The 26,140-nt window shown below is 44.0% G+C and overlaps 1 protein-coding gene and 1 long non-coding RNA gene across 3 annotated transcripts in view; one reads left to right on the forward strand and one right to left on the reverse strand.

The window, feature by feature from the left end:
• Positions 1 to 506: 506 nt before the first annotated feature.
• The window catches only part of LOC119402860 (uncharacterized), a 40,958-nt gene continuing 15,324 nt past the window's right edge, over positions 507 to 26,140 (reverse strand). The window contains exons 4-9 of the mRNA XM_037669909.2: positions 25,902 to 25,922; positions 24,944 to 25,000; positions 17,182 to 17,202; positions 16,771 to 16,791; positions 6,789 to 6,812; positions 507 to 718 (exon numbers count right to left, since the gene is read on the reverse strand). Coding sequence (XP_037525837.1) covers positions 690 to 718; positions 6,789 to 6,812; positions 16,771 to 16,791; positions 17,182 to 17,202; positions 24,944 to 25,000; positions 25,902 to 25,922 — 173 coding nt within the window. The 3' untranslated portion in view covers positions 507 to 689. The remainder of the gene's footprint in view (positions 719 to 6,788; positions 6,813 to 16,770; positions 16,792 to 17,181; positions 17,203 to 24,943; positions 25,001 to 25,901; positions 25,923 to 26,140) is intronic.
• Positions 8,243 to 11,916, forward strand: LOC125759690 (uncharacterized). Of its 2 annotated transcripts, none has more exons than XR_007417311.1 (3): positions 8,243 to 8,635; positions 11,147 to 11,286; positions 11,677 to 11,916. It is a non-coding gene; the product is annotated as an uncharacterized LOC125759690 (long non-coding RNA). The 2 variants fall into 2 exon arrangements; XR_007417312.1 differs by lacking the exon at positions 8,243 to 8,635 and adding an exon at positions 11,028 to 11,080.

Consider the following 26,140-nt stretch of genomic DNA (forward strand, 5'->3'; position numbering starts at 1 on the left):
TGCAAGTACGAATCAGATTTCTCGTGTCACGGAGGGCCCGGTTTGTTCACTGATGCAGGTAACATGCAAAGTCGCAGTGTTTCATTCCTGCCAACGCGTTAACAATCGGACTAACACAAACGAAGAAGGGAGCGGCTGCCGGAGCTGCCGGCTTCTCGTCTGCTGACCCACGTCGTGGGGTTTCTGCTGACATCTGCTTGGTTGCGGACCGTCTATGGGCATTGCGAATATGACGTTAACGATGGTTTGGACGCGGCAATAAGTACTGCTCCGCGAAAGGGTGTACAGCCTCCAGCATTTTTATTAATATCGCGCGAGCGTCGACCGCACGCAGTATCAGCGCCTTACAACGGCGATAATCTGCGAGAACGGCAGCAGTACGCGCAGGCGCACGAAGCAGCGATAGTGCAAGCGTCGTCTGCCAGGCTGTGTCTGGCCGTGTCTGTTTCGTCCGTTGTCTGAGAAAAATTTTGTGCAAGAAGTGTTGATCAAATTCACCAGCCGAATTTGTTGAAAAGCGCACTGATGTACTTTTTATTGGCTTCTTTTTTTGTGGCATCTTCGATCGTGAACTGGAGGTCATATAGTGGCCCGGTGCAGGTTTTGCCGAAGTGATCTGTCCTCCATTCGTTCCCCCAGACAAATATAAAACTTAATCTCGCTCCCTCGGCCTGGTAATGTCGCGATGCCTAAAAGCTTGTCTCCATCCACACTTGCTCTAAAGGAAAAAAAGAAGTACATACGAGTGATAATCTGAAGTCTGTTTCCGGTATCGAAGGACAGAATCAGTCAAGGAAATGCTTCGTTCTTCTAACCTGGATCTGTTAGAAACGCGCAGGCGGAAAAATCGTCTGAAGCTATTATTTCAAATAATAAATGGTCAACTAAATATTAACAAAGAAGTATACTTACTGCCACCAGGTAAACAGAGCTCAAGAATGAACCACAACAGGACAATCGAAGCGTACATCACTCACACCGACAGGTTCAGATACTCCTTCTTTCCGGACGTAATTGAAATGTGGGATAAATTGCCGATGTGTGTTGTCGAAGAGAATGATTTGTCCAAATTTGAATAGACCTTGGAAGACTATCTGTGCGAGTGTACCGCTTGACCTTGATATAACCTGTATTTGTGTATATGCGAATGATGATCTTTTCTCTTTTTATTACGTTACCCTCTCTGTAAGGACTCTCGAAAGAGAGTTTACATTATTGTTAAATAAATACATAAATAAATAAATAAATAAATAAATACATAAATTAATAAATAAATTGATTAATGGTTCCAGTAAATGCATTCGCACTGTATTGTTTTAAGCCTGATCTGGCACCAGTAAAAATTCATGGCTACTATGCTGCACTAATAGATCGGTTCCCCACAACTAGCGCCCTAGTTGTACATCAGTCGGCGCAGTGAGCGTAAGTGATTGCCCTGCATAACTGTTCAAATCTAATCCAATGAGATATTTCGCGAAGTTGTTTCTATATAATGCTGTATACAAATACAGTTTCATATAATGCTTTCTTTTTCTAAATATACAAGGCAGCATGTTTCGCGTATGAACTTCGTCCGAAATAGAGCGACACCGACTCACTTTTCCAAGCAATCATCGACTGACCTGAGTGTCGGACTTTATTGCCTCACGAATCGATTGCTGCAAAAAAATTCTCATACCCGCAAAGAACGAGCAGAGGATAAGTATAGTTAACATGTGGGCCAATTCACTGCCAGCATAATTACTGAAAAATATTTTCATGAGTTCATTGAAAGAACAGATAGTTTTTTTTTTGAACAGCAGGGATCATTGCGGCACCTGGCACAGCAGATTCCAACCACACGCTGCTTTCCAGATTGACTGTGCGATACCCTTCGGAAGCGCGACGGTGCCCTGCCGGAGTTCATTGCGGAGTCTACTCATAGAGGCACAGCTCCACTCGTTGAGTGCGCTTAAATTAATGAAATGAATTAGTTGAAACAGGAGACTCTTTTATGTCCTTGTGTGCCTTCAAAGTAGTAGATACTCAACACAAAATAGATTTCTCTCACTCTAAATTCTACCCGAGTGAACGAAATATTCAGCATGCTCTAGGGATTAGCGCCATTAAACACACTGAAATGGAAGAGTAAGGTCAAATAAAGCTTTCTTTCTTTGTATTCGCTCACTCGTTAAGAAGAGCTTCGACAAGGTGTGGAAGTAAACGACCCTTAATTAGGTTGGCAAGAAATATGCCAAAGCTGTTGTTCCTTCTGCTGCACAGGAGGCTCTAAAAGTGTTGGATGCGCACGACATAAACAGCGAAGTCATAATCCCTCGTAACAAAAAAAAGTATCTATTTCTATGCCCAGTTCCGGTTTAACAGCACTTGAAAATGGGGGCCACACTATACAAAATCAATATTTCTTCCCTCTAAAAATGTCCTGAATGCAAATGGTCCTGCTTTACGAAACTATCTGCTGAATACGAAACACACTATACGCACAGGAAGTACAAAGGTAAATTGAATTCAGTTCGCTCGTTGTGAATGGGGGCTACTACATCGTTCATCTTGTTTTCGGAAGGTGGTACATGAGAAAAGTGGGCCGTAGCTCACTGAATCCTGCCGCATCTTCTCGCATGACAATATTTTGTGGTGAACGCAGGAGCCAAAATGATCTTGGGGAGATTTCGGTTGCTTGAACGCATGAATACAAGCTAAAGGCCGTTTCACATGACACCAAAGAGAGCGATTTTCAGGCTGCGAATTCGCTCGCAGCGAAAAAAACGGCCGATCGCTCTCGCCGCAGCGGTCAGCGGCGAGCGACCAACATGTTGGAAATTTTTCGCTCTGTTCGCAGCGGCGGAGCGATTTTTCAGTCGAAACCCGTCGAAATTATGCCGACCCGGCCGAGCCGTCGAAATTGCGCGAAGGAGTTTGTTTTTGGTTAAGGCCGTTGTTGCGTATTCTCAAGTGAATTTACAATGGAAAGTGTTTTTAAATGACAAACCACGCGTGCTCTTCGCTACCGGTGATGAAAAGTTAACAATATCATAACGCACAGATTGTTACATTGTATTCGAAAATTATGCAGTGTATGCCACAAACAACGGCAGCAAGCAGCTTTGCGCGCCGCGCCAGTCGCAGAGCGAAAATCCCAGAGCATTCGCAGTCCATGTGAAACGAAACCGCCATTAGCGGCGGTTGCGAACAGAGCGAATAGAGCGAACCGAGCGATTTTCTTCGCTGCAATCGCGGCATGTGAAACAGCCTTAACACGGGACATCGCGAATGTTTTCTTAAAGAAAACAACGGAACCCATATGTAGTGTTTGTTATGCGCCAAATAATTTCAAGCTTAAGTTATTGTGCATAAAGATTTCCTTTTTTTTCGTTTACAGTTAGTTCTGCTGTAATAACTCGGGTTTAAGCAAGTTTTCACAAAGTAATTTCTTCTGTCATCTCATTAGTTGGACTCTTATAGGCGCGGCCGTTAATTTTCCAACAGGATAAGAGATCTGACGCAGACAAATCTCAATAGCTGACCGTGAAGATATCTTCAATTACATGAATGTCAGGATGAGCTTCCGCACGAAAGCTGCGCTCACAACGATAATAAAGGGTTGTAAGTGCTCGCTATGTACAGTTCAAAAAGTCACGCAAATGTTCGTCATGCACGTGCAGCCATTTGCAGTCGTCATCAGTACACTGATTATAATGGCGTCAGAAAAGTCCTAATGTTCTAGAGAAGGAATGTCTTGACAAAGCTTACGGTTTAATTATAATAATATTATCTGGGGTTTAACGTCCCAAAACAATGATATGATTATGAGAGACGCCGTAGTGGAGCGCTCCGGGAATTTCGACCACTTGGGGTTCTTTAACGTGCACCTAAATCTAAGTACACGGGCCTCAAGCGTTTTCGCCTCCATCGAAAATGCAGCCGCCGCGGCCGGGATTCGATCCGATGACCTTCGGGTCAACAGTCGAGCACCATAACCACTGGACCAACGTGGCGAGGCTAAAGCTTACTGTTTTAAATTGCCGTTAAAGCGGGCTTCAGCTATCATAAACTGTTGGTTTTCTACGTAAGTTCACCACAAATCGTCAGCCACGTCTACACGTGCTCAATGTTGTGCGCAAAAACACGTGAAATTATATGGCTTCTCATGAATCGTATTTTATATATGCTCCAGCAAAACAGCTAAAGACCAGATGCTGGCTGGCGCAACGCACAAAATGTCAGAAGCGTCGAATCTTGACACGCTTTGAGAACTCTCTAGACCAGGTGTCTCAATGAGGTGGCCCTCGGATGTTTTGCTAGCGGTCCGTGGCGTCAAAAAAAAATATATAATATTTGTGACTTTTCTAAATGGTGCTCTCATTATTTAGTCGCCTATTGCAATCATTAACTCTTTGCTAGGGCAAACTACAGAGGCGGGACTGGTCTCAAGGATTTTGTGAGGCACCCCATGCAGTCAATATTAAAAATTGTTGTGGTTCGACGTCCCAAAACCACGATATGATTAAGACGAACTCTGCAGTGGAGGGCTGCGGAAATTGGCCACTTGGGGATCTTTAATGTGCACCTAAATCCAAGCATACGGGCCTCAAGCAGTTTTGCCTGTATCGAAAATGCAGCCGCCGGGTTCGGTATTCAATCCCGCTACATTCGGGCCAGCATGCGAGCGCCATTACCACTAGATCACCATGGCGTGCTTTACCAATGTGGTCGACATTTGTTAAAACATGACCGTCAAACAAAATCTATGTATCTACAACCTTCTTCCCTCTCCCGGACATTGAGAGACTATATTTTGCGACTGCATCCCGGTAGCTGAGGTGAGTTCGAGACTCCACAAAACAATTGAATGAGAAGCAATCAGTACAGGTATTTCATACAAAGAAAACCCGTATTCCACAACGTTTACTAATACATAAAATACCCTAGTCATAAGACGTTAGCTAAAGCATCACAGAACGCGTGATTCTCAGTAATAGTAATGCCAGCGGGAAGTTCCACTCCTCTGACGTAACAGGCAAAAATTAAAGGAAGTGCTTGTCTTACATAAGAGAATACCTAAATTGTGCTGATGATCAGCGTCGCGAGATATGTGCTTTGGGTGAAGGAATAGTACATGTAATGGCAATACGTTATGTGAAAGAGTACAAATTAAAAGCATTCCTGCGAGATGCTTAACAAGGAAGCGGTGGCAAAATTATCATTCTTGACATGATCACTGTTCTATTATAATTAGACGATATAAACTCAATGGAGCTATTCGACATAAGTTCAAGGAATTTTTTTAGATTGCAATAACTAGAGTACCACATGATGTGGTTTATTGCAAATTTGAGCTTATTAGTGTCGTAACTCTGCAATTTTACGTGACATGAAACCGCGGAAAATTTGCGCCGTAAATATTCAAGCATGTGCTTAGCATTTTTAATGAGTGTTCAGTATTTAACGACGAAGTTATATCAGCTGGGCTCGGAACTGGCAGTTAGTTGTAAGACCTAACGGAATGCAGATGAATGTTATTGGGATAGTAAAGAGCTGACCTAGTGGATGTCTTAGATGCTCGCATGACTCTTACTTTTTATTGTTCAGGTCTGCTAACCATTTTGCCCACTAGTTAGACATATTGCGAATGTCAGATTTCAATACATTAACACCTTCATTGTTAGTAATCCTCGAAAAATAACATTGTCGTAGGTTATCATATGATTATTATATGACATAACTGATGAGAGTTCCATAAATAATTGAGAAACAATGGTGGCTCTCGTTAGAAGTGAAAAGTGTGCTAGCTAGTATGAATTTATCTCAAGGGGCCTAATACAGAAACTTGCGGAATGCCCAAATGAACTTCGCAAAGAGAAACACTGTGGCTGCTGCACTAACAAATCGTGAACTGTTAGTGAGAAAACATTCTATCACCTTTAAATGGTTACCGATAAGCATTAGTGAGTGCAGTGTGTAAGGTAACAGTTCATGGCAGTAAAGAGATAAGTAGAGACACAGAAATAAGGAGATGGAAAGTAAGATCAAGCGATACAGAGAGAAAGGGAAGTAACAAAAAAAAAGAGAGCAACCATAGCCATGTATATTATATTATAGTATAGTATAGTATAGTATAGTATATTATAGTATAGCATAGTATAGTATAGTATAGTACAGTATCGCAAGGGGTGGGAAAGAGAGAGCTGACAGAGTAACAGCTAATCCAAGCTAAGACCAGCTAGGTGCCCATCAGCTCTGCAGTGACCCAGCCTTGCGCGGTTTTGTGCAAGCTGCGCTAGTTTTTTTGGATAGAATATCTTGGACTAACACATAGCGCTATTTAGAACGAGAAGTGTGGTGCTGATGCGTTCGCACGATATTCCTTGAAGGCATTGTTGTACGCTTGCATAATATTCATGTAGTATGTGATGCTTACCAGCTAAATGCCTGACCAGCTCATCTAGGCTCGGTTACTAGGATTCCAGCTGGGAAGTTTTCATATCATGCATTGTGACACTAAAAATGTTATTCCTCGTAATTGGCATACTTTGTCCTAGAATGCACTATTGTCGGCATTCGGACCGTGGAGAACTGCCGCGTGCAGCGTATCGGTAGGAACGCCTCCATACCGAATGCCACAGAAAATAAAGTAATAAGGACGGCTTAACCCATGTCCATTGCATTGCATTTACCACAGCATATTTCTGAAGCGAAATAAATATAATTAAAATATAGCATTTATGGAGGCTTCCATGCTAACAAGAAGTTTCCATCCATAATTTTTTGAATTGGAAATGAATGTTTACCTGGGCGCTCCCTTAGCATTTGTCCTGTAAGATAAAGAGTTCAGATTAAAGTATTTTATTATTTTATTCACTTTTAAATGTTTCAGTCACTTGAATTATTCACTGAGGACTGCGGACACATAGCCTAAACAGGTAACGCGAGGAACGGCGCATAGGTTAACCAGTAAATGGAAAGAAAGAGAGAAGTCTTACTGAAATTGAACGTCGCTGGCGTCCACGCGAGTTATCCAAAATACCCCGCGAGGACGTCCCCAAATGACGTAAGAGATCGCAAAAACTGGTGACGGTCACATAACATGACGTCATACGATGGCATCGTCGCTTTGCATTGTCTCCATGATTGTTGGGCCGATTACGCAGGCAATGCAAGACTAGGTGAGGCACAGAAAGCTTTCGGAGGGGTGCAGGGTACACTCTAATCACGGTAACGTTTACGACAGCATAAAAAGACATGTAACTTATAATTTATAAGTTACGTGGCTGTTACAGCAATTTTATCTTTGTGTTTTCTTCATTTCCCTCTCTCATAAAGGTTACATCGACAGCAGCGTGCCAAGTTAAAAGCTAAAGCACCGCGATGAGCATTGTAACCTTTAGATTGTAACTTATAAAAGCGCAATGACTCATCCCTCAGGGGACCTACACTATGGAGTGGAAGTTTATTGATCAATGTGTGACATCGCGATCTGTCTTGTTCAAGGCTGGCTTTATCAATTGAACAGCGGATGATGTACACACAGAACGGGTCTTGACAGCAGAAAAGCAAATCACAGGAGCAGCGATTTTACATTGCGGCGTACTGAGGCAAGCGATGGTGGGGTATGAACTAAAACTGGGAGTTCAATAAGGTGAGCCCGCTTCCAAAACCCGTAATTTATGAAGTGACATAATCTGCACAGACATCGGCAGAAGCACAAGAACGAAAAACTATCGTATGTTGGTCAAATGTTTGTGCTAAACAACTTATTAAGTAGCTCTTATATCTGTTTTGCTTTTAAGCCGCAGAAGTAATTAATTTGCCTCCGGGAAGCTTCGCATATGGCGATAAGATAAAGTACTGTGAGCACACGACAACCGACCAAATTAAACTGACGATGCGATCGAAGAACCATCCCGTGGCGCGAGAAAAATATTTTTCCGAGACTCGCAATACAATTTATTTTAATTTCGCTGTCGTGTTGTCTAGTTTGTTTGTTTGTTTTTCTTCGTGCTATAATTAACGGATCGTAAAGTGCAGCAAACGTCACGGGACAACATAGCACCAAACACGGTTAACCGTCATCAGTTCGCTAACACGGGAGAAAAAGATGCCGCTGAGTTCACAAAACAGCGTGGGACGGCCGCTCCAGTAGAGAGGCCGCGTAGAGAGATGTATGAGCTCGCGGTGAGTAACAAATGTGGCGTCCTCGAGGCGCCGCTTCAACTTTATCGAACCAGGGACGGCGTCATCTCTCCTAGGCTTTGCACAGCTTGAGGTGTATGCCGGGAAGAGCATTCGAATGCGAGGCGGTTGGTGCGGTTGTTGAAGTCGCGTTTGTGCAGTGCTGCTATTCGTTTCATCGATTTAACCAGGTTTTACGCTCCGCGCTTTGTTAACGTGCCTGGTCTAATCGTGTTGTGTACGTGAGTGGCGTGTAACTAGTGATACAGCAAGCAAGGACAGTCATTAACGTGCGCGATCCGCCGCAAATAAGCCACGATGCATTGCAACGGGCACGTTCAGTGGGCTGCGCGGCCGTTGCGACGAGCTGCATTGCTGATTCTTCGCTTGCCTGAGACTCGCAATTGTCGAGCGGGTTGCATCCGTTGTTACGTTGCCCGAAGACCGCAGTAAATGTGATTTGCAGGTAAGCAATATTCTCTCTTCAGTACATTATTTGCTTGTGTATATGTACTTATGTCGCGTGTTTGCCTGAAGTCATGCTCATGCTTACGCTACTGTACGAGATGGGTCGTGTCATACTTTTATGTAATGGTGTCATACTTTTATGTTTTAAATAAATCGTGTCATACTTTTATGTAATGCATTGTTATTGGCAGTATTTGCTCTGCGTTTGACATTACAAGATGAGTGTTTGGGCGTATATTATCAAACATCCGACTAAGATCATTCGTTATCATACACGTTTATGTGAGAAGAGATGAAGGACAGAAGTTTAACCCTTCTTGCTGTCGCCGTCTTGATACCTTCAACACGCTCGATGAAGGCTGCAATCACGGTGTGAAATACTGTAGGCGGCATAAACAAAGTGCCCCAGATCAGCTTTGCCCAGACGAGCTCTGCGTGCGCAGTAACTCGCTCCTGTCAATGGCAGTCTGGGCTGTTTGTCATGTCCTTGTCACTGGTACATGATATTTCGTGGCGTCTATACGCAACGTGTCGGCTAATTCAACTTTTCGCCATGCTTCAAACTCTGCTGCGGCAGTTTTAGGTGGACGAGTGAGGGTTTAAGGCGGTAATGCGGGCTAGTTGGTTGTGATCACTGGTGTTCATTTCGGTAGCGCAAAGAAAATTAGACACATTAAAAGAAAAAAAAAAGCCCTCGTAGAGTGATGTAGCGCGTCGCGCCTGTGCAACGGGTTTTTGTGTGTTTCCTTGCAGTAAAGTCAGTTGATGTCTAGCGCCCGTCCTGTCAACGTGTCCTCTCTTGTCTTTAATTGTTTTGCGCTACCGAAATGAATAAAGCTTTAAGTACCCGAAAGACAATGAAATGGCGTTAAGAGTGCGTTTTAAGTGTAGTTTTATGTGTCTTAAAGGAAATCACAGCATCCTTCCGTGTGTAGCTGAATGTAGCGAACCCGAGGCACTGCGCCGACCGAAGTAAACATTTAATACACACACACAAAAGCACGTTTATGACGTGAAAAAATAAATTGTTAAATCCGGTGCTTTGGCTGAGCACGTTTCAGGGGACACGCAATCGACTGGGGGAAGGCACGTGCTCGCGCTAGAGAAAAATGACTGTCACGACGTCTTTATCTCGAGTCGCTCTTGATACCGGCCACTCCGTGTGTGTGCGTGCGTACGTGTGTGTGTGCTCGTGCGCGTGTGTGTGTGTGCTCGTGCGCGCGTGTGTGTGCGCTCGCGCGTGCGTGTGTGCGTGTGCGCGCGTGTGTTCGCTCGCGTGTGTGTTCGTGCGCGCGTGTGTGTGTGCTCGCGTGTGTGTATGTGCTCGCGCGTGCGTGAGTGTTTGTGTGCTCGCGCGAGCGCGCGTGTGCGTGTGCGCGTGTGTGCTCGTGCGCGCGTGTGTGTGTGCTCGCGCGTGCGTGTGTGTGTGCGCGCGCGCGTGTGTGCTCGTGCGCGTGTTTGCTCGCGTGTGTGCTCGCGCGTGCGTGTGTGTGTGTGTGTGTGTGCGTGTGTGTGTTTGCTCGCGCATTCGTGCGTGTGTGTGTGTGTGTGTGTGTGTGCGCGCGCGCGTGTGTGTGCTCGTGTGTTTGCTCGCGTGTGTGTGTGTGCTCGCGCGTGCGTGTGTGCTCGTGTGGTGTGCTCGCGTGTGTGTGTGCGCGTGTGTGTGCGCTTGCGCGTGCGTGTGTGCGCTCGCGCGTGCGTGTGTGTGTGCGCTCGCGCGTGCGTGTGTGTGTGCGCTCGCGCGTGCGTGTGTGTGCGCTTGTGTGTATGTGTGTGTGTGTGCGCGCGTGCGTGTGTGTGTGCATGTGTGCGTGTGCTTTTTGCTTTAGTCGGCTCAGTGCCTCGGGTCTTCAACGTGATCACGTATCAACCCAACCAGACGGGCTTCCGTCAGACTTCAAACTTCTGCGTGTTGACCTAACTTGAAACCTTACCACAAATATATGCTGAAGTCATCTTCATTCCATAGTTGCACTCATGCAGATCACAATGTACGGCATTCAAAATTCAGATAATTCATGCTCATGCTTACGCTGCTGTAAGAGTTGGGTCGAGTCAGAAAAATAAGTTGTCATGCTTTTACGCATTGTTGCCGGCAGTATTTGCTCTGCGTCGCTCGATTACGTCTAAATGCGTCGCTATCGAAACGGGGCAGCTGAGAATATGTTACGCGATAAGCGATACGCTGTGGCTTAACGATTTTCAGATAGCACGAATGCCAGCAATCGTGCAACGTAGGAGTTCAAAGGGAGACATGGTCAGTGTGGTTGGTATGTCTTTCGATGTCCTTAGTTCCTTGGCGATAAAAATTTGTTCTCCGGCACTGAGATAACTTTTTTTTTGTGTTCTCGTTCTGTTCTAGGGTGCAAGCAACGTGTCATTGTGGTTAGAAAAATGAATCAGTATACATGTGATTTAACTGTCAAAGCCGGAATGTTTAAAGGTACGTAGACAACACAAATGATTTTTTCCCGCCATAATAAATGTGTTGCGTTGGAACTGTTTACAGCATACATCCCGCCCAAGGCATGCTGGGATGATCTACTATCAGGCAGCTTGGAAGCTTCCAGACGCCGATATGCCTTACGTTCGGTGCAGCCGAGGTTGTGAACTGTCAAGTGGAAGATGCCCCTTGAGGAAAACAATTAGGTACGAGCATATTCAAGCTCTACGTGAAATGCCGAGTATGGTCACTGAAAATTGTAAATTGTAATATTTCTGTTTCTAATCGCCTGCTGTCGTGTTTCTGCTACTAAACTGTCACTTACATTATTGTATTGCTGACTTTTGTGCTAAACAGATGTCAATTGCCTTTGGTATTAACGTGCGATTTAAATAAGATTTTTGTTTTCCGATAAACGTATTGCACAGGATAGTAGATTTGAGGAACGCTTATGTAGTGGTCAAGTAACACCCTTTTTTTTTTGGGGGGGGGGGGGCGGGGTGGAGTATGTGTCTCACATTACATGTTATCGGCAGTTGTGTGCAAAGTGGCAGTAACCGTTGGAATAGTGTAAAATAACGGTCCTCTCCTTTTAGGATCGACTGTCCAGCGTGGAGATTGCGGAATCAGCAGCTGACATATTGACTGATGAAACATGATGGTGCGTGCAGCAAGAGAGGGTTTGACTGCAGATCCTGACCACCTGCTCCTGTAAATTTGTACCAACCACAGGCGAAAACAAGGGGAAACGCTTTGAATACTTGCGGTCTTCTATCAGCTAGACAAGTCCCTGAAGCTATAAATCAATAAACTGATGTATTCTGCTTGGGAGGTATAAAGCAATGAAATATGAATTCTTTTCGAATGGTTGATGTTTTTTTTCTTCAGAAAATTTCTTGGGAGCACGCACAACCCGAGCAACAAAAGTAAAGGACTGACAATCACCCTCTTTTTGGCTGCCCTCTGGGTTTCATCTGTCCTGCTTATGTGCAAAGTACCAGCAGTTATGGTATGCCGCACACATTAGTGTACTTAAGGAGAAGTACGACGCTGATCACGTATTATTTGCAGGGGGCTCCACTCAGTATGACCGCTCTATCCGTGGCCCACCGACCCAGGTGTCGCCTAACAATGGGTATGTGCCTCTTCCTCTTTTTTCTTTCGATCTTCTTTCTGCGACGCATTTCGGACCACTCGCTACGCACATGATCGGCCCAGCCAAGTGTCGTCTAGCAAGAGAAGCGTGGCTCTTCCTTTAGGGCTTCTTTCTGTGCACGCCTAATCTTTTGTACTTCTTTCTGCGGCTTTATTATGCAGCGTACAAATATGTACACAGAGTAATGAGAACTTTCACGGCGGTGTCATATGGCCTGCCCTGTCCTGAATACACACGCTGGAGCTTTGGAATAATTCTGGTACATGTCTGCTTAGAGCACAACAGTTGCGGTGTCCGTGGCAAGAGATGTACGCTTCCCTCATCGCAAGGAATAGCACAAAACAATTTCCTTTGGAGTTGGCTTAGAGCTTGCATGCATCATAACGTCACACCTTCGCCCACAAGCATCGTGTTGTTCAAATGTGGTCTGCCACTAAAACGATAAATAAGAAGGGCAGGTGATTGACAGATATTCCTAATCATGAGTTGTGCCATGTGTATCAGACAAGTATCCTCTCTTGATCCAATTAAGTAGATGTTTAAGCATTACAATTTCTATCTCTCGAGAAAACCGCGTTGCGGCTCTTTGTATGCGCTCTTGGTATTATTGTATTTTTGCGTATGCATACATTTGCTTTTACTGCGTCTTTATATCATTCAGCATTCGTATATAATATGCACATACGTACCAGCCAGCTATACTTATTAAGCGATGATTTCAGACAGTTCTTTGGGTTTTGCGAGAAGTACGTAAAACTGACTAAACGTGGCGTATGGCGAACGGTTTGTATATCAATTTTGAATATGCTCTACGCCGTGAGGAGCAGTGTTAATTCTCCGCGCACTTCTTTACGGCCTTCAGCAGCTTCCCTGCTTTGTCAACCTCACATTTTGTCAGTATCCACGTTTCCATTGCTGATCCCACATTTGAAGGTGAACAAAATCGCAAATAGCCCTGTAACAAATAGACGGCTGGTATTTATTATCGGATAACACATAGTTTGATAAGCACGAATAACACAGTCAATGAAAGTGCACGAGCAGCAGAAAAATAATTGAAGTGTTATAATCACGACAGCCTATGCTTAAACTGCATAGAAGTTGGACCAAGAGAGGATGGCCTGACACGTATATCATGATACTGTTATAAAATCTCTGGTCTTCACTGATATTGACGGGTCGACCACATTTTAATAATAATCGCGGTTCATCATTACTGTAGTGCATGCTAACTCCAAGTCGCCTCGAATATGCGAATGTTTTGTTAGCTGCCTCTTTCTAATGAGCGAAGGCGACGCGTTTGGCCTCGGTCACCGCAATTGTCACGTTCTATAAGCAGTCATGCACTTGAATGATTACAATGCGCCATCGCGTGTGTTCCGAGAAGCACCTTCCATTTGACACCTTCCGCAAAGGTTCGCGTTTCTCAGCGTACGTATATGGACGGTGTATTAAAACCGCACAAGGAAGCGCGGAAAAAACACGAGGCATGCGCAGCACGAAGTGCAAAAGAGTGGAAGGCTGTGCTTCCGTTGCTGTGGCACAACTGGCTGATCCAAGCATGTGATGAGCGTAACCTCCTGGAATGCGTCGAAGAAAGAAGAGCGAAGGAAAGAAGAGGCGCAGAGCGGTGGCCGTATAAAATCTCCTGGAAGCCGTTTTGTGTAAACAGTATACCGTGTACTGTACAACGTAACCTCTATTTTTACGTGATGTGGCCGCATAAAATCTCCTGCAAGCCGTTTTGTGTAAACAATATACCGTGTACTGTACAACGTAACCTCTATTTTTACGTGAGAATGCTCGATACTATGAACGGGTACTAAAGGTTACTAGATAACTTCTATTTTATAAGTACACAAATTTGTGAAAATGTGCACCTTTAGTAAACGTTACCGTGCTTAGAGTGTAGGATAGATACGTCAGCTGAAGAACAAGAAGATGGCTTTCGTGTTCCAGTCGTTTTAGGCGAACGCATAAGGGACCCTGTGAGTTTAGCGCAAGCGCCTGATGTCAAGGACTAGTTGACCTAGCGCGCGCGTCGACATCAGGGACTGCAGTGCGTCTAGTGAGTTGAAATTTACCTATAAAAACTGCCTTAATAATGAAAAATTTACTAAAAATATCAATGAAAGGCAATCACCGCTCTCTGTACATATTGTATACGCTATGCGGCACTACACAGAGCTGTCGTGGGCCAGCGTCAGGCTGGTGTAGATAATCTTAGAATAAGTTATCACACATCAGAAGGTGCAGTTAATAAATGTGCATAAGCCACCAGAGAGAAATTCTATGCTTTAGAAGAAGATACATGAACTATCCCTTGGCGCTCTTTTATTCAATATTATTTATTGCTGTGATTTTTCCGAATTCTATTCGCGAAAAGGAGTAACCAGTGCTATATAAAAGCGATAACATATCCTAAACAGAAATAATTCAAACAAAAAGAAGATATTAAGAGCTAGACGGCTAGCGCGAATGCTTACAGCGCGCTGCTTGGCAAGCAAGTGCAACTCCGCAAAAGGGCGTCTGCTGCGCAGGAGCAAGGTAGGTGGCGCCACGTTCGAAAAGAGTGTGCGAAGGAGAGGAGACCGAGGAGGAGCGAGAGCGCATGAGGAGAGTGTCGCTACTCTACGAAGTTTCAGGGGCTTTAGCGAGACGAATCCCTTCCCCTAGCTGTCGCTGTGTTACGTGCTACGCGCCGAACAAACACTCGGAATGTTCGAGAAACCGGGAAGGACCCAACCGAGAGACGACGGAGGCTAGGACGGTATGGTGAATTCGGCGAAGAAGTTATGTAGTTCGAGTGAGTCGTGCAGTGCGGTCAGTCGATCTTGAATCGAGCGACGCCATGGGAGCACTGTTTTAAAAAGTGTCGCTGAACGACGGTGATCAGAGCTGGAGTTCGTCTGAAAGTTTCCTGGAAGAGAAATATTCCAGAAAAGTTCGAATAATTGTGGGCTCCGCACGTTTGGTGAATATTCAAGGCCCTTAAGTGTTCTTGGATAGTTTCGAATGGATGAGATTGCACTTGTAGCGCGGTAAGTTTGTTCCTGTTGTTTTAAACCCCATATAAATGATGTTGTGAGCTGCAATTGATACCTGCTGAGTGTGCAAGCTTGCGTGACGCCTGTACTGCCTTAACTGAGAATACATTTCGTTTATGTTTTCAACTCTTGCCTCTAACTCGGTCTTTGGACTACAACCGGCGTTCGTTGGCGCACTGGAAGGACCTACATTTAAATTCTGTGCGCTTTCGTGGTGCGTTTCGGCGGGCCGATAATTCAGCCCTTGGAATCTGCCCGGCGACTGCCTCCCCATAATTCAGTGATTTAGTGATACTTTTCCTTTCAGGTGAGTCAAATGGGCAGCATTCATGGAGAGTATTGAGGCCGACTCTACAAAACATGGGTACTCCTAGGGCAAACTCTTCACATATTTAGGGTAATCGGCACTTCGAATAACGACTTCAATATTCAACCTGTAATGTGCAACTATAAAACGCGTTATCTACGGCCTGATTGAAGTGTCACGCGTACACACGCGACTGTCCAAGCGCTTCTCCGTGAACGGCTGCACCGGAGGGGTGGCGCCAGAGCGGGCGCAAGGAGAACTAGGCCCCAGACGCCGTTTCGGCTCCACGCAGCAGGCCGCACCTGTTTTTTACGTAGCGGCCGTGCCCGTTGTTGGGGCTTCTTATGCCGGAGCACCATTTGGCTTGGTAGGCTTGATCGCTGCGCAGTAACAAGGGGCATCGCCAGAGCATGTGCTGTAAATTAGCTACCTTCCCGCAACAGGGGCGCCAGCTGCTCGTCTAAGTATCGGGTTAATTTTATGAAATGAAGACAAATTTGGGTACAAATCCGTCTTCGGAAATCACCAATAAAAACCGTGCGCGGTACGCCAACGTACAAGACATATTCGATGCAATACACATTCCCGAAACAGAGTATGCACGGAAAAGGCGCATCCTTCTCACATGGCTCTTCGTGCACCAAACGCGAAGCGCACGCGTTAAGCCAGACAACACGGCGCATGTCGCTGCAAAAAAGACGCATGCTGGTTAAAGAGAAAATTTTAAAGGACCATACGGTAAACTCAACAGGAACGTTCTGGACAGAGATTTCGGATTTAGCTGCAGGGTGTTTGATCGTCTACGGTTCCATATCATGTATCGCATGTTTGTAGTGTGCTAAACGATTTCGCTGGCCATGCGACATCACAGGGTGGAATGACTCCAATTTTTTTTTCACCGTTTCTGCAAATATGTACTCGAATAACTAACGGCGGCGTTTGGGCAAGAAAAAAAAAAAAACGTAACGAGTAGCACAACATGCAGCTCAATTGTATACTTTATGCCAAGAAGACTGAACAAACCAGGAAGGCTTAAGCGAGGATCGGTGTCTTACTGCTTTTACATATCATCGTGTGAATGTGCTGAATGTACTAAAAGGATAGAACATATTTGCAGGCTTGCATCTCAGCAAAATTGGACATCCTAATAAATTTAAAAAAGAGAGAGATAGTTGCTTACCTCGGCGTCTACGCCGTCCCCCTGTAATATAATGAGCGAAATATAAAACAGAGTTCCTTCACTTTAATACTACGTTCAGTACTGCGAGCACGTGGTACAAACAAGGACTGTGGCAAAATGTATATGCACTGACCAATCAATGCAAACGAAGTAAATGAAGTCACATATACTGTAAAATATTGGTACATCCGTAACACTTCTCGTGTCTCTTTCTTGCATCCTGCTCTTGTGTATGCTACGGTCCACAAAATACAAAGGGAATCAAGACGGGTTAAAAGAAATTCACTGCTTTGTAGTTTATGGATATGATGTTCTTAATTAAGCAAATGTAAAAAATAGGCGTTTTAAAGGCTTGTATGGAAGCAAGGGATGCGCTGCCAAATAAGTGTGCAAATGTGGTTTGATATTTACCTCGACGTCGAAGCGATTCTGCTGTAAGATAACAAGTGGAAATTAATCAATATAATTTTTAGAATAAATAATTGATAAAGTGCCGCGGATGCGATGCCCGAACAGGGGAGAGGACGAATTATGCATGGAATACGAATAAATAAAAAAGAAGCAAATGTAAAGATCTAAGGAGTACTTTCGGCAAGATTTTTCAATAACTCACAATTGAAAAGCATACCCAATCGAACGTGAGAGCTATGACGCGTGAGCAAAGCCGTACAGACGGATTCACTGTTAGAGGGAACACTTGCGTGTAAAGCATATCCAGATTTGGCTCTCTTGCAAACGCACAGTGACTTGTATTTGCATGAGACCAACTGTGGTTGACAGTTCCCACTCCTTTTCAGAGACTAGTGCCGTGCACGAACAATGTTTCCACGTCCACCTGCAGTTAGAGCGCCAACAATATCGATGTGGCTGATTCGAGTGTTCCCTTTAACAGTGGATTGTACTGTGCATGGTTATAATGCAAGAGCCAGTATTGAAGCTCGCTATATTGGCCATATGTGGTCATTATTGGACCCCTAAAAAACCCCTGAAATTACGAAGAACGAGCCCATTATTCTCTCTCGGCGCTTCCCGACTTTTACGCATATTCATTGGGGCTGTTCAGTCTCTTCAGTCTGTTCAAGTAACTTCATGAGGAAATAAGCTGTTTCTTTGTCCACATACATGCTACCCTGCTTTGCTTTGCAGCCACAAGTAATCTCTTGCTTGCCTAGCATGACTATCGTGCGCGATCAAATGATTTCACTTTGTTTATTCAGGTGAAATCTTGAGTTGCCTCATCAAACGCGAAAATTCACTCGGGTGGACGCCGACGCGCGACGCCGGCGCGGGACTCTGCGTGGGCGTTCACCCGAGTGATGCAAAAGTCATCATGTGGTGACTTTGCCACATGACCTCATCATGACGTCACATGTCAAAATTTGTGGCGTCATTATGACGTTATAGTTACATCACAGTGACTTTATATGAGGTGACGTCACTGCATCTTAGCTTGGTCCACGGTGGGCCCATCACGGAGGCAGTCCAAGCCAGGTGATGGGCCTCCGATCCTGGATGCAATGCAAAACCACATTAGTTGCGGAAACCTTTCGTAAGGTGGCGGCGATGGAACAGCACATCGACCGACAAGAAACTGATGGATTTCGCCTTTCTGTCGTCTTAGGTTTGTGCATAAGTGACCATGTGAGTTTTTTTGAGCATTCGACTACGATAGCAGAGATAGAAGCGTGTATCCAAAAAGCGCAAGATCCTGATAGATTCAACTCTTAGTTCTGCGATTTTCGACGTTTGTTGTATGAAGAAATAAGTGGCGAAGAAAAGATAGCGCCCTTAGGGAGCGTAGTGAAGGCTGCAAAGAAACCACCTTCTTGTCTTTAAACACTGAGTGGTGTAGGGACACATAAGAACATATTTCTGAACAGAAGCTAGCGAATATCAGAATTGAAGTAAGCAGTGGTTTCCGTACGTTCTCAGTCCATTGCAGGAGAATGTGCTTGTTCACTTGCAAATGGGTCATTCCAAGTGAAACGTCCCAGCCCAAAATTCGACCCCCAGCGATTCTACTGAAACAAATCGAGCTAGAAGGTAATTGTGTGAGAGAGATTTTAGTGAAGTATTTTCGCTCAGAAAAGTTTTCTGATCACGTGACAATTGATCACAAATTATTTTTGGGCTTTAAACAAAGTTTACAGGAATACAAAATTCCACATCACAAGGGAAGATGTTGGAGCATATAAAGAACCATCTTACATATATTTAGCGCGAGGGCCTCGATGCTTAATTTACGAGTGAATCTCCCCAAAAGGTCATTTTTTGTCAAATTTGCAAGCATTTTTCTCAATAAACGCTTGTATACAAAGGTGGAAAATATTTTTAGCAGATACTACGTTGATTGGTAAAATAGCTAAAGTAATTCTGCGGCTGAAACATTGCCGCCGGTTTTACGAAAATTATCTGAATTTGCACGTTTTCTTGATTCTTTGCTGAGCCTATTTAAGCCGGAGAATTAATATATGGTTTTACTTGTGAAGTAACGTGAAAGAAATATGACAATAGACTGACGCAAAACACAATGTGCTATTTTACCCAGTTTCAAGGGTGAATACGCATAATATATTCCCACCCAACTTTTACTTCTCGCCGGAATGTTCAAAGGACCGTCACGTGACCAGAAAATTTTTCTGAACGAAAATACTAAAATCCCTCTCACACAGTTACCTTCTAGCTCGATTTGTTTCAGTAGAATCGCTGGGGATCGAATTTTAGCTGGGACGTTTCACTTGGAATGACCCAAATGTTCGAAGATCATACACATACAGTACATGAATTTTACAGATAATTTTCTATTCTGGTTCATGCATGCTATGTTACAGTTATTCCAGCAAGACACAATTAGTGAATATTAGCACGGCCCATTTTTCAATCACGTTATTGGAGATCATATAATATATTTCTAACAATACATTCATAAGTTTTGTTTATCGCTCGTGTATGTTATTTTCCTGTATGCCCTCTTTAGCATAGCTTTTTATTCTGGGTGCCATTTTTGGTAATTCTATACATTTTCGGATACACACTTGATGTCAGTTAGTGGCAAGTATGGTACCAATGAGGGATATCAGGAACTGTTACCGCGGACTGCTGGATGATAACTTTGAAGCACCATCTGAATGCACATGGGCAGTTGTACGCAAGATGCTGGTCATTTAAGAGTCACCCACTTCTCAGAGGATTGTAGCTCCCACAACAGCGTCTCTACAAGCAGAGCTCGATGTTATGGTGACATGTGGGGTGATTTACAAGAGAGTGCATTGCTCATGCACATTTGTTAAAGGCTGGAAGCATTCCACGACGGTCGAACTTGTCATAAGCAGCTTCTGATTAAATTTGACTGATCGAAAATGTTGTTAAATACCATAGGTAAGGGTCGCAATAAAGTGCTTCTCTCTGGCGATGCGACATAGTTTAGTGGGGAGCTTAAGAAGCGTAGGTGCAGCGTATGAAAGCATCCACTTGGACTAAGGGCTGATGCCGTGGGACAAACGAAAACAAACGGCCCATGTGTGAGTGCGCGTTTTGATATGTCACGAATGAACATTGATGTTCTGGTCGCGTATGTGCGTAAGAATAAACATTATCTTTGTCAGTTGTCAATATCATGACACTTTCTTTGCCACTACACTCAAAGACCAAAGTGAGATTTATTTAAGAGTATTTCTTACGCTGTTCGTGACCGGGAAATGCGGGGACCGTGCTGATAACGGAAATAAATCACGCGACGTAGATAAAAATTACAGTTGCGTGGCATAAATACGCGCCGAGTACTCCATCTTTCTTAGAGAGTAGTGAAAAAAGGTGTAAAAAAACATGTCGCGCAGAAAGAAATTTGCCCAGTAATTCAGCACTTTTAATTATTAAAGTACATCTTTCTGCGTTGTAAACACAAATTAGCCCATATAGACGTTATAGCTGCTATTGAACGCTGTTATTTATTGTGAACACAAATTAGCCCCTGTAGATGTTATCAGCTACAATTGACCGTGCTTATGGGCTATTTCTGTTCACGCTGTGAACAGACATAGAATGTATAGGTGTTATTAGTAGCTGTCATATCCTTTTGCCACCGAAGCCATCGTATCGATTAAGATGGATTGGAGTAGTTATTTTTTTCCACGTAATGAAAATCTTAACGAGTTCTGCGGCTTCAGGACTTGTTTTTCTGCCGAAGTAAAAGTGGAGTAACAAGCGGAAAATGATGACTTGAAGTGAAACGAAATCATTCTCAGCCGTCATCATGGTCGATATTGAGATCAAGCGTCAAATTGAGAAACAAAAAATTATTTCTGCAGAAAGATATGAATAACCCGCGCAGCGTCAACCCTTCACTTCTTTTGTTTGGAATAAGAGCCCCTCAGCGCTGCATTGCTTGCCGAACTACATGCGCAGCGGAGATGCACGTCGCAATCAGTGCTTTGAGGATGTGAACCTTGCATCGAGTGCGTCATTGTTGCATCGGTCGTGGATGCTGTGTTGAGCGGCTCCCGCGCATTTCGTTCAGTCCCCTTAGTGTAACCCGCACTTTTGAAACCGGGGACCCATGGTAAGTCATTCTCAATGACCTACGGCCGTTCGTGTTGCGTGTGTGTGTGTGTGTGTGTGTGTGTGTGTGTGGTGTGTGTGTGTGTGTGTGTGTGTGTGTGCGGGTGTGTGTGCGCGCGTGTGTAGTACGCTATTAAGCTTTAACACGTGGCAACGTCGCCAAGTTTCGCATGAATTGCACTGGAGGCATTGTATGAAAATATCTCGTTAACAACATTTAGGCAAATGACTATTTAGGAAGAAATGATTATTTCTGCCCAACACTGAGAAGTATTCGTATTATACAATAGGCGCTAGTCTTTCACGATCATGATGCTTTATTTTGCATTGTTTCAGTCTATACCGTATTTCGCGATTATGAAACATCTGAAAATGCAGCAACTTTTATGTATATAAGAAAAACTGATTTAGTTCGTGATTGCGTTCACATTGTGCTCGTTGCTGGCGCATATACGTAGACATAAAATTAATGTGGGAAGAAATAAAGCAGAAGCGTTGTGAAAGAATTCTACAAAGTAAACGATTGTGCCGATTTAACCCATATTGGTGCTTCGTTTTGACCAATTAGCTTTCCAAGTAAAATCTCATAGGGTCCCTTATGTAATCGCCTATGACGACTCCAAGGCGAAAGCCATCTTCTTCGTTTTCTTCTGAGTTGACGTATTAATCTCCTCCCGCCTGCTCAAAAAGGATTTCTCCACATAATGTCGTTTTGCACTTTCTTCAGGATCGGAGGCATAGTGGGCTTTAAATTGAAGCGTGCATTAAAGAAATCCAGGTGCTATAAATTTCCGAAGCCCTCCGCTACGGCTTCTTGCACAATCATATCGTTCTTTTGGGACATAGAGCCCCAACAATTATTACGTTTGCAATTACTGTTATTATTATTATTATTATTATTATTATTATTATTATTATTGCAACTGTTCTACACCTCGTTTTGCACTGCCTCCGTGATCGATCCACCTTTGACCAAGCGATAATTTCGTGTCATGGCGTCATCATTTGATGCATGTTTAGGAAGCGCGAAGACAGCAGGGGCGAATCAGAGAACACACAATACAGGCTCTTCCTAAACATGAAACATGAATATAAAGCTGCTCAAACGTGAAACGATTCCAACTAGGCCAAATAGCCATGTTCCAACATTTGATGTCACGTTATGTGGCGTCGTGGTGTCCATAGCAGTGTGTAGGGTTCCCCATTAGGAGGAGCAGAATACAATGACAATACACCCCACTCCATCCGTTGGTCGAGTCCAACACAAAACATGCTTTATAATGGATGAAAAAAATGGAAATGAAGAGATGGCGAGCTTCTCACAATGGCTTGCCTTTGGTCCGTCACTTTCCGGGAGTGAAGATGGGAAGTAAAGAGCCCTTGGAATCCAATATGAGAGGTCTTCGGCTGCCATTATTGTCAAAAAGTGCGTGGCCAAGCCCAGTTCCTCAAACAAGGACGGGCAATGTCCGGCTGAGTAAAGGTTTAGGGCAAACTTTGCACCCCCCTCTTGGCCCCCTCGTGCGCACGCCTGTGATCGTGACGTCAGAAATTTCGGTGCTCTGTGATGCCATGCAAGTGCTGTTTCACAGCGCATAAGAAAGGTGTCTTTCCTAGAGAGAACTTTTTTTCTATTAGGAAGATGCGGACATCGAACTTTTGGGTTCAGCACAAAAGCGTTCGAAGAATACGAAACACCCAGCACGCTCACGCTGTACAATGCACCACGGCATTCAATTCACTCATTGTACATGACAGCTCCTACGGTATTCTTCTCGTCTTCGAAGGTGGTGCATCAGGCGTGCAAGTCGGCATTTCAATCATCGACAAAAAGAGCGCCATGGGTAGCTCAATGTTGCGGCATATTGTCATCTCCACTACATTGCGGTAAACGAAGTCGAGTGAACATGTTCTTTGGGACGCTTCGGTGATTAGAATGCACGTAAACAAGCTAACACGTACAATAGTGGATGCTTTGTTGGACTAAATAAATAAACTACTACTCGCGTGTCTGTATCGTACGCCGAAGAATTTCAAGCTTAAGTTACGGACGCTAATGAAGCCGTAGTTTTCATTTTCGCTCTTTTTGTACTGCGTTTCCTTTCATCTATAATAACCTGAGTTCGAACAAGATCCCCTGAAGGAATTTTCATTAAGGCAGTGCATATGTTTTAAAGGAAAATAAATAGCTGAGCGCGAAAATACAGAAAAAGAACAACTGAGGCGTAATAGCTTCGGCACGAAAGCTTTTTTTCGCAATCAAATTAACAGGAAGAACTCGATATGTATAATTCAAAAAGGTACACAAATTAACGGCATACGCGCACCGAAATTTGGCGTTGTCTTCAATTTGCAGATTATAACCGCGTCAGGTGAGTTGTAGTGCAGACAAGGCATGTTTCGATAGAGCATGCCCCCCCCCCCCCCCTTTAGAATTGTTTTAAAGCAAGCTTCGTCAAACACAAACGGTTGGTTCGTTGGTTCAAAACATGACATATTACACACTTACATCTACTCGTGCTCTATACTGTGCTGACAATACAGCTAATTGGAAGATTTGTCAAGCGGGTAGTAGTATATATCTTTCAGTGAATCAGTTGAAAATAGTTTGAAAAGCTAGCCCAACCAAATAAAAATTACAGAAGAGTTAAAATTATGAAAAGCATTTTTATAACTTTCTCGGGCGGAAGTTGTTGAGTCAATAATATATCTCCGCGTGATATCATAAAAGAATTGGATCATCTCCACGAAGGGAACTCTGATGGGATGCGAAGCAGCAGCGTTGCGCACGTGTGGCGTCACGGGTTGAACGGCGCTAACGCGGGTGCTGCGGTGAGCGCTGGAAGATTCGTTTGAAGCGAAACTCGGTGTAGCGTTTACTGGTGTAAACGTTTGTTTGAAACGCAGACACGGGAGGCGAGTTGGCGTTGGAGCCGGCAGCTGCGGGCGCTCCGGCGGGTGAGGGAGAGAGTGACGTACGCGCGCACCTACGAGGGAAGCGTGCGAGGGGAGCGTGACGTCAACTCCCAGCTGCGGCGTGAACTACTTGGCACCGCTCCAACACCTGCGCCTAGGAAAGCACGTTGCCTCGCGTTTGTGCGGACGGAGGGACAGCGTTACGCAGGCTAGTCAAAGAGCTTATTCGCATCTAAAAATGCGACAAAAGTTACACGAGATAGGAACCGATATTGTCTCCAAGTTTTAGTCGGGTTTTTGGCAGCCAGCAATGTAGAATTTGATTATGAATGCTGATTCCCTGTGGTGCGGACCTCTTGTAAGGCAGAGTGCGGGCAATGTTTAATAAAAGTACAATCATTTCGTCTAACCTGCACGAGCTTTCTTTTGTGTGCGTTCGAAATTCAGTGAAAACTATTTTGCTGTTTGCATTATAATATCTGAAAAGTATTGTTCTTGGCACTTGGACAGAAGCAGAGTGTAACGTACTGTGTGCACACTAAACTGTGTGCACACTAAATGCCACACAAGTATAAGCGAAGGAGGGCTTTTTAGACGATCCTCGCCGCCTTGTAGTTTCAACACGCCATCTTTCGAAGGAATTATACAGACTAAAGTGATGAACTCTTCCTGTCGGCTCTTATGTCGGCAGCATACTTACCCCCAGGTAATTTAGGACGCAGCGTTGGAAGATTTTCTTCAAATCGGACAGTTTTTTCTGTAAAATAATGTGCGTGATTTAAAACATTAGAATTTATTCATTTTAAACACTGAATGCGGTGGCACGTGATCCGAAGAGGGAAGGTCGCAAATGCTACGTGAAACAACAACATCATTTAAATGGTGCAAAAATAACTTTCACGTGCCGTAAGATTTTCCTGCAATCGCTATCACAGCTCACAACTATAGACACTAGAACGTGACAGCTGAAGCGCTATAACAGAGCATGATGACATATTACAGGCTTATTTATAATATCCAGATTAGAAGCCCCTATTATGACAATTCTTAGAATGTTCCCATTCTGAAAGCAAAATATTTCGGTACAAAATCAAGCAGTGGCTGCATATCCGTGCACACGGTGTCGTTGTCAGCGTATAAGAGTTGGTGTTCACTTGCAGGTGCAGATAGAAAATGACATCGATATGTCACTGCAGTAGGGTACGCATTTACATTGGTTGGATAATGATTACAGGTAGTAAAGGAGCGCTAAAGCCGCAGGACGAAATAAAACAGCGCCATGGTGTGGCTTTTTCGTCGACCTGTCGTTTAAGCTCTTTTATTCCAAGTACTAACAAGATGTTTACGCGTATCAATTTTATTTTCTTCAACGACCATGATAGCTAACATGTATGACAGACACTTGGTAGTAGTCATTATGGTACAGCGAAAGTCACTCTTGAGCTGTTCCCAAATACTACTGCTGGCAGATTGCGAAGGGGAAGAACGAATCGTATCTATATTTTAGTAAACTGCACTTTTTAGACTTGTGACAAAAGTAGGCAAAGCCTGGCTGTACGCATGAAAAGTTTCTGAACGGGGCGTATCCTTTTTACCTTCTTGTATATGAGCAATATATGTATTCGCAAATAATTTTACCAATGAAGATCAATATTTACTTGGACCATGGCGCCTTGTTCCTGTAAAATAACGAGCCGATATAAAGTATGACATATTATTTATTCTACTTATTCATTGAATAATACAGAGAAAGGGGCACATGCTGCATGGAATCACAAATAATGACGAGCATGAAAGCAATGTCATATGTGCAGTTAAATTGTTCTCTTACAACGTAGCTGCATATGGCACACCTCCTTGAATTTTTTCTTCTCTCTCTCAATATCCAAAAAACAGA

The sequence above is a fragment of the Rhipicephalus sanguineus genome, chromosome 8 (genome assembly GCF_013339695.2).
Source record: "Rhipicephalus sanguineus isolate Rsan-2018 chromosome 8, BIME_Rsan_1.4, whole genome shotgun sequence".
Taxonomy (NCBI): Eukaryota; Metazoa; Arthropoda; class Arachnida; order Ixodida; family Ixodidae; genus Rhipicephalus; species Rhipicephalus sanguineus.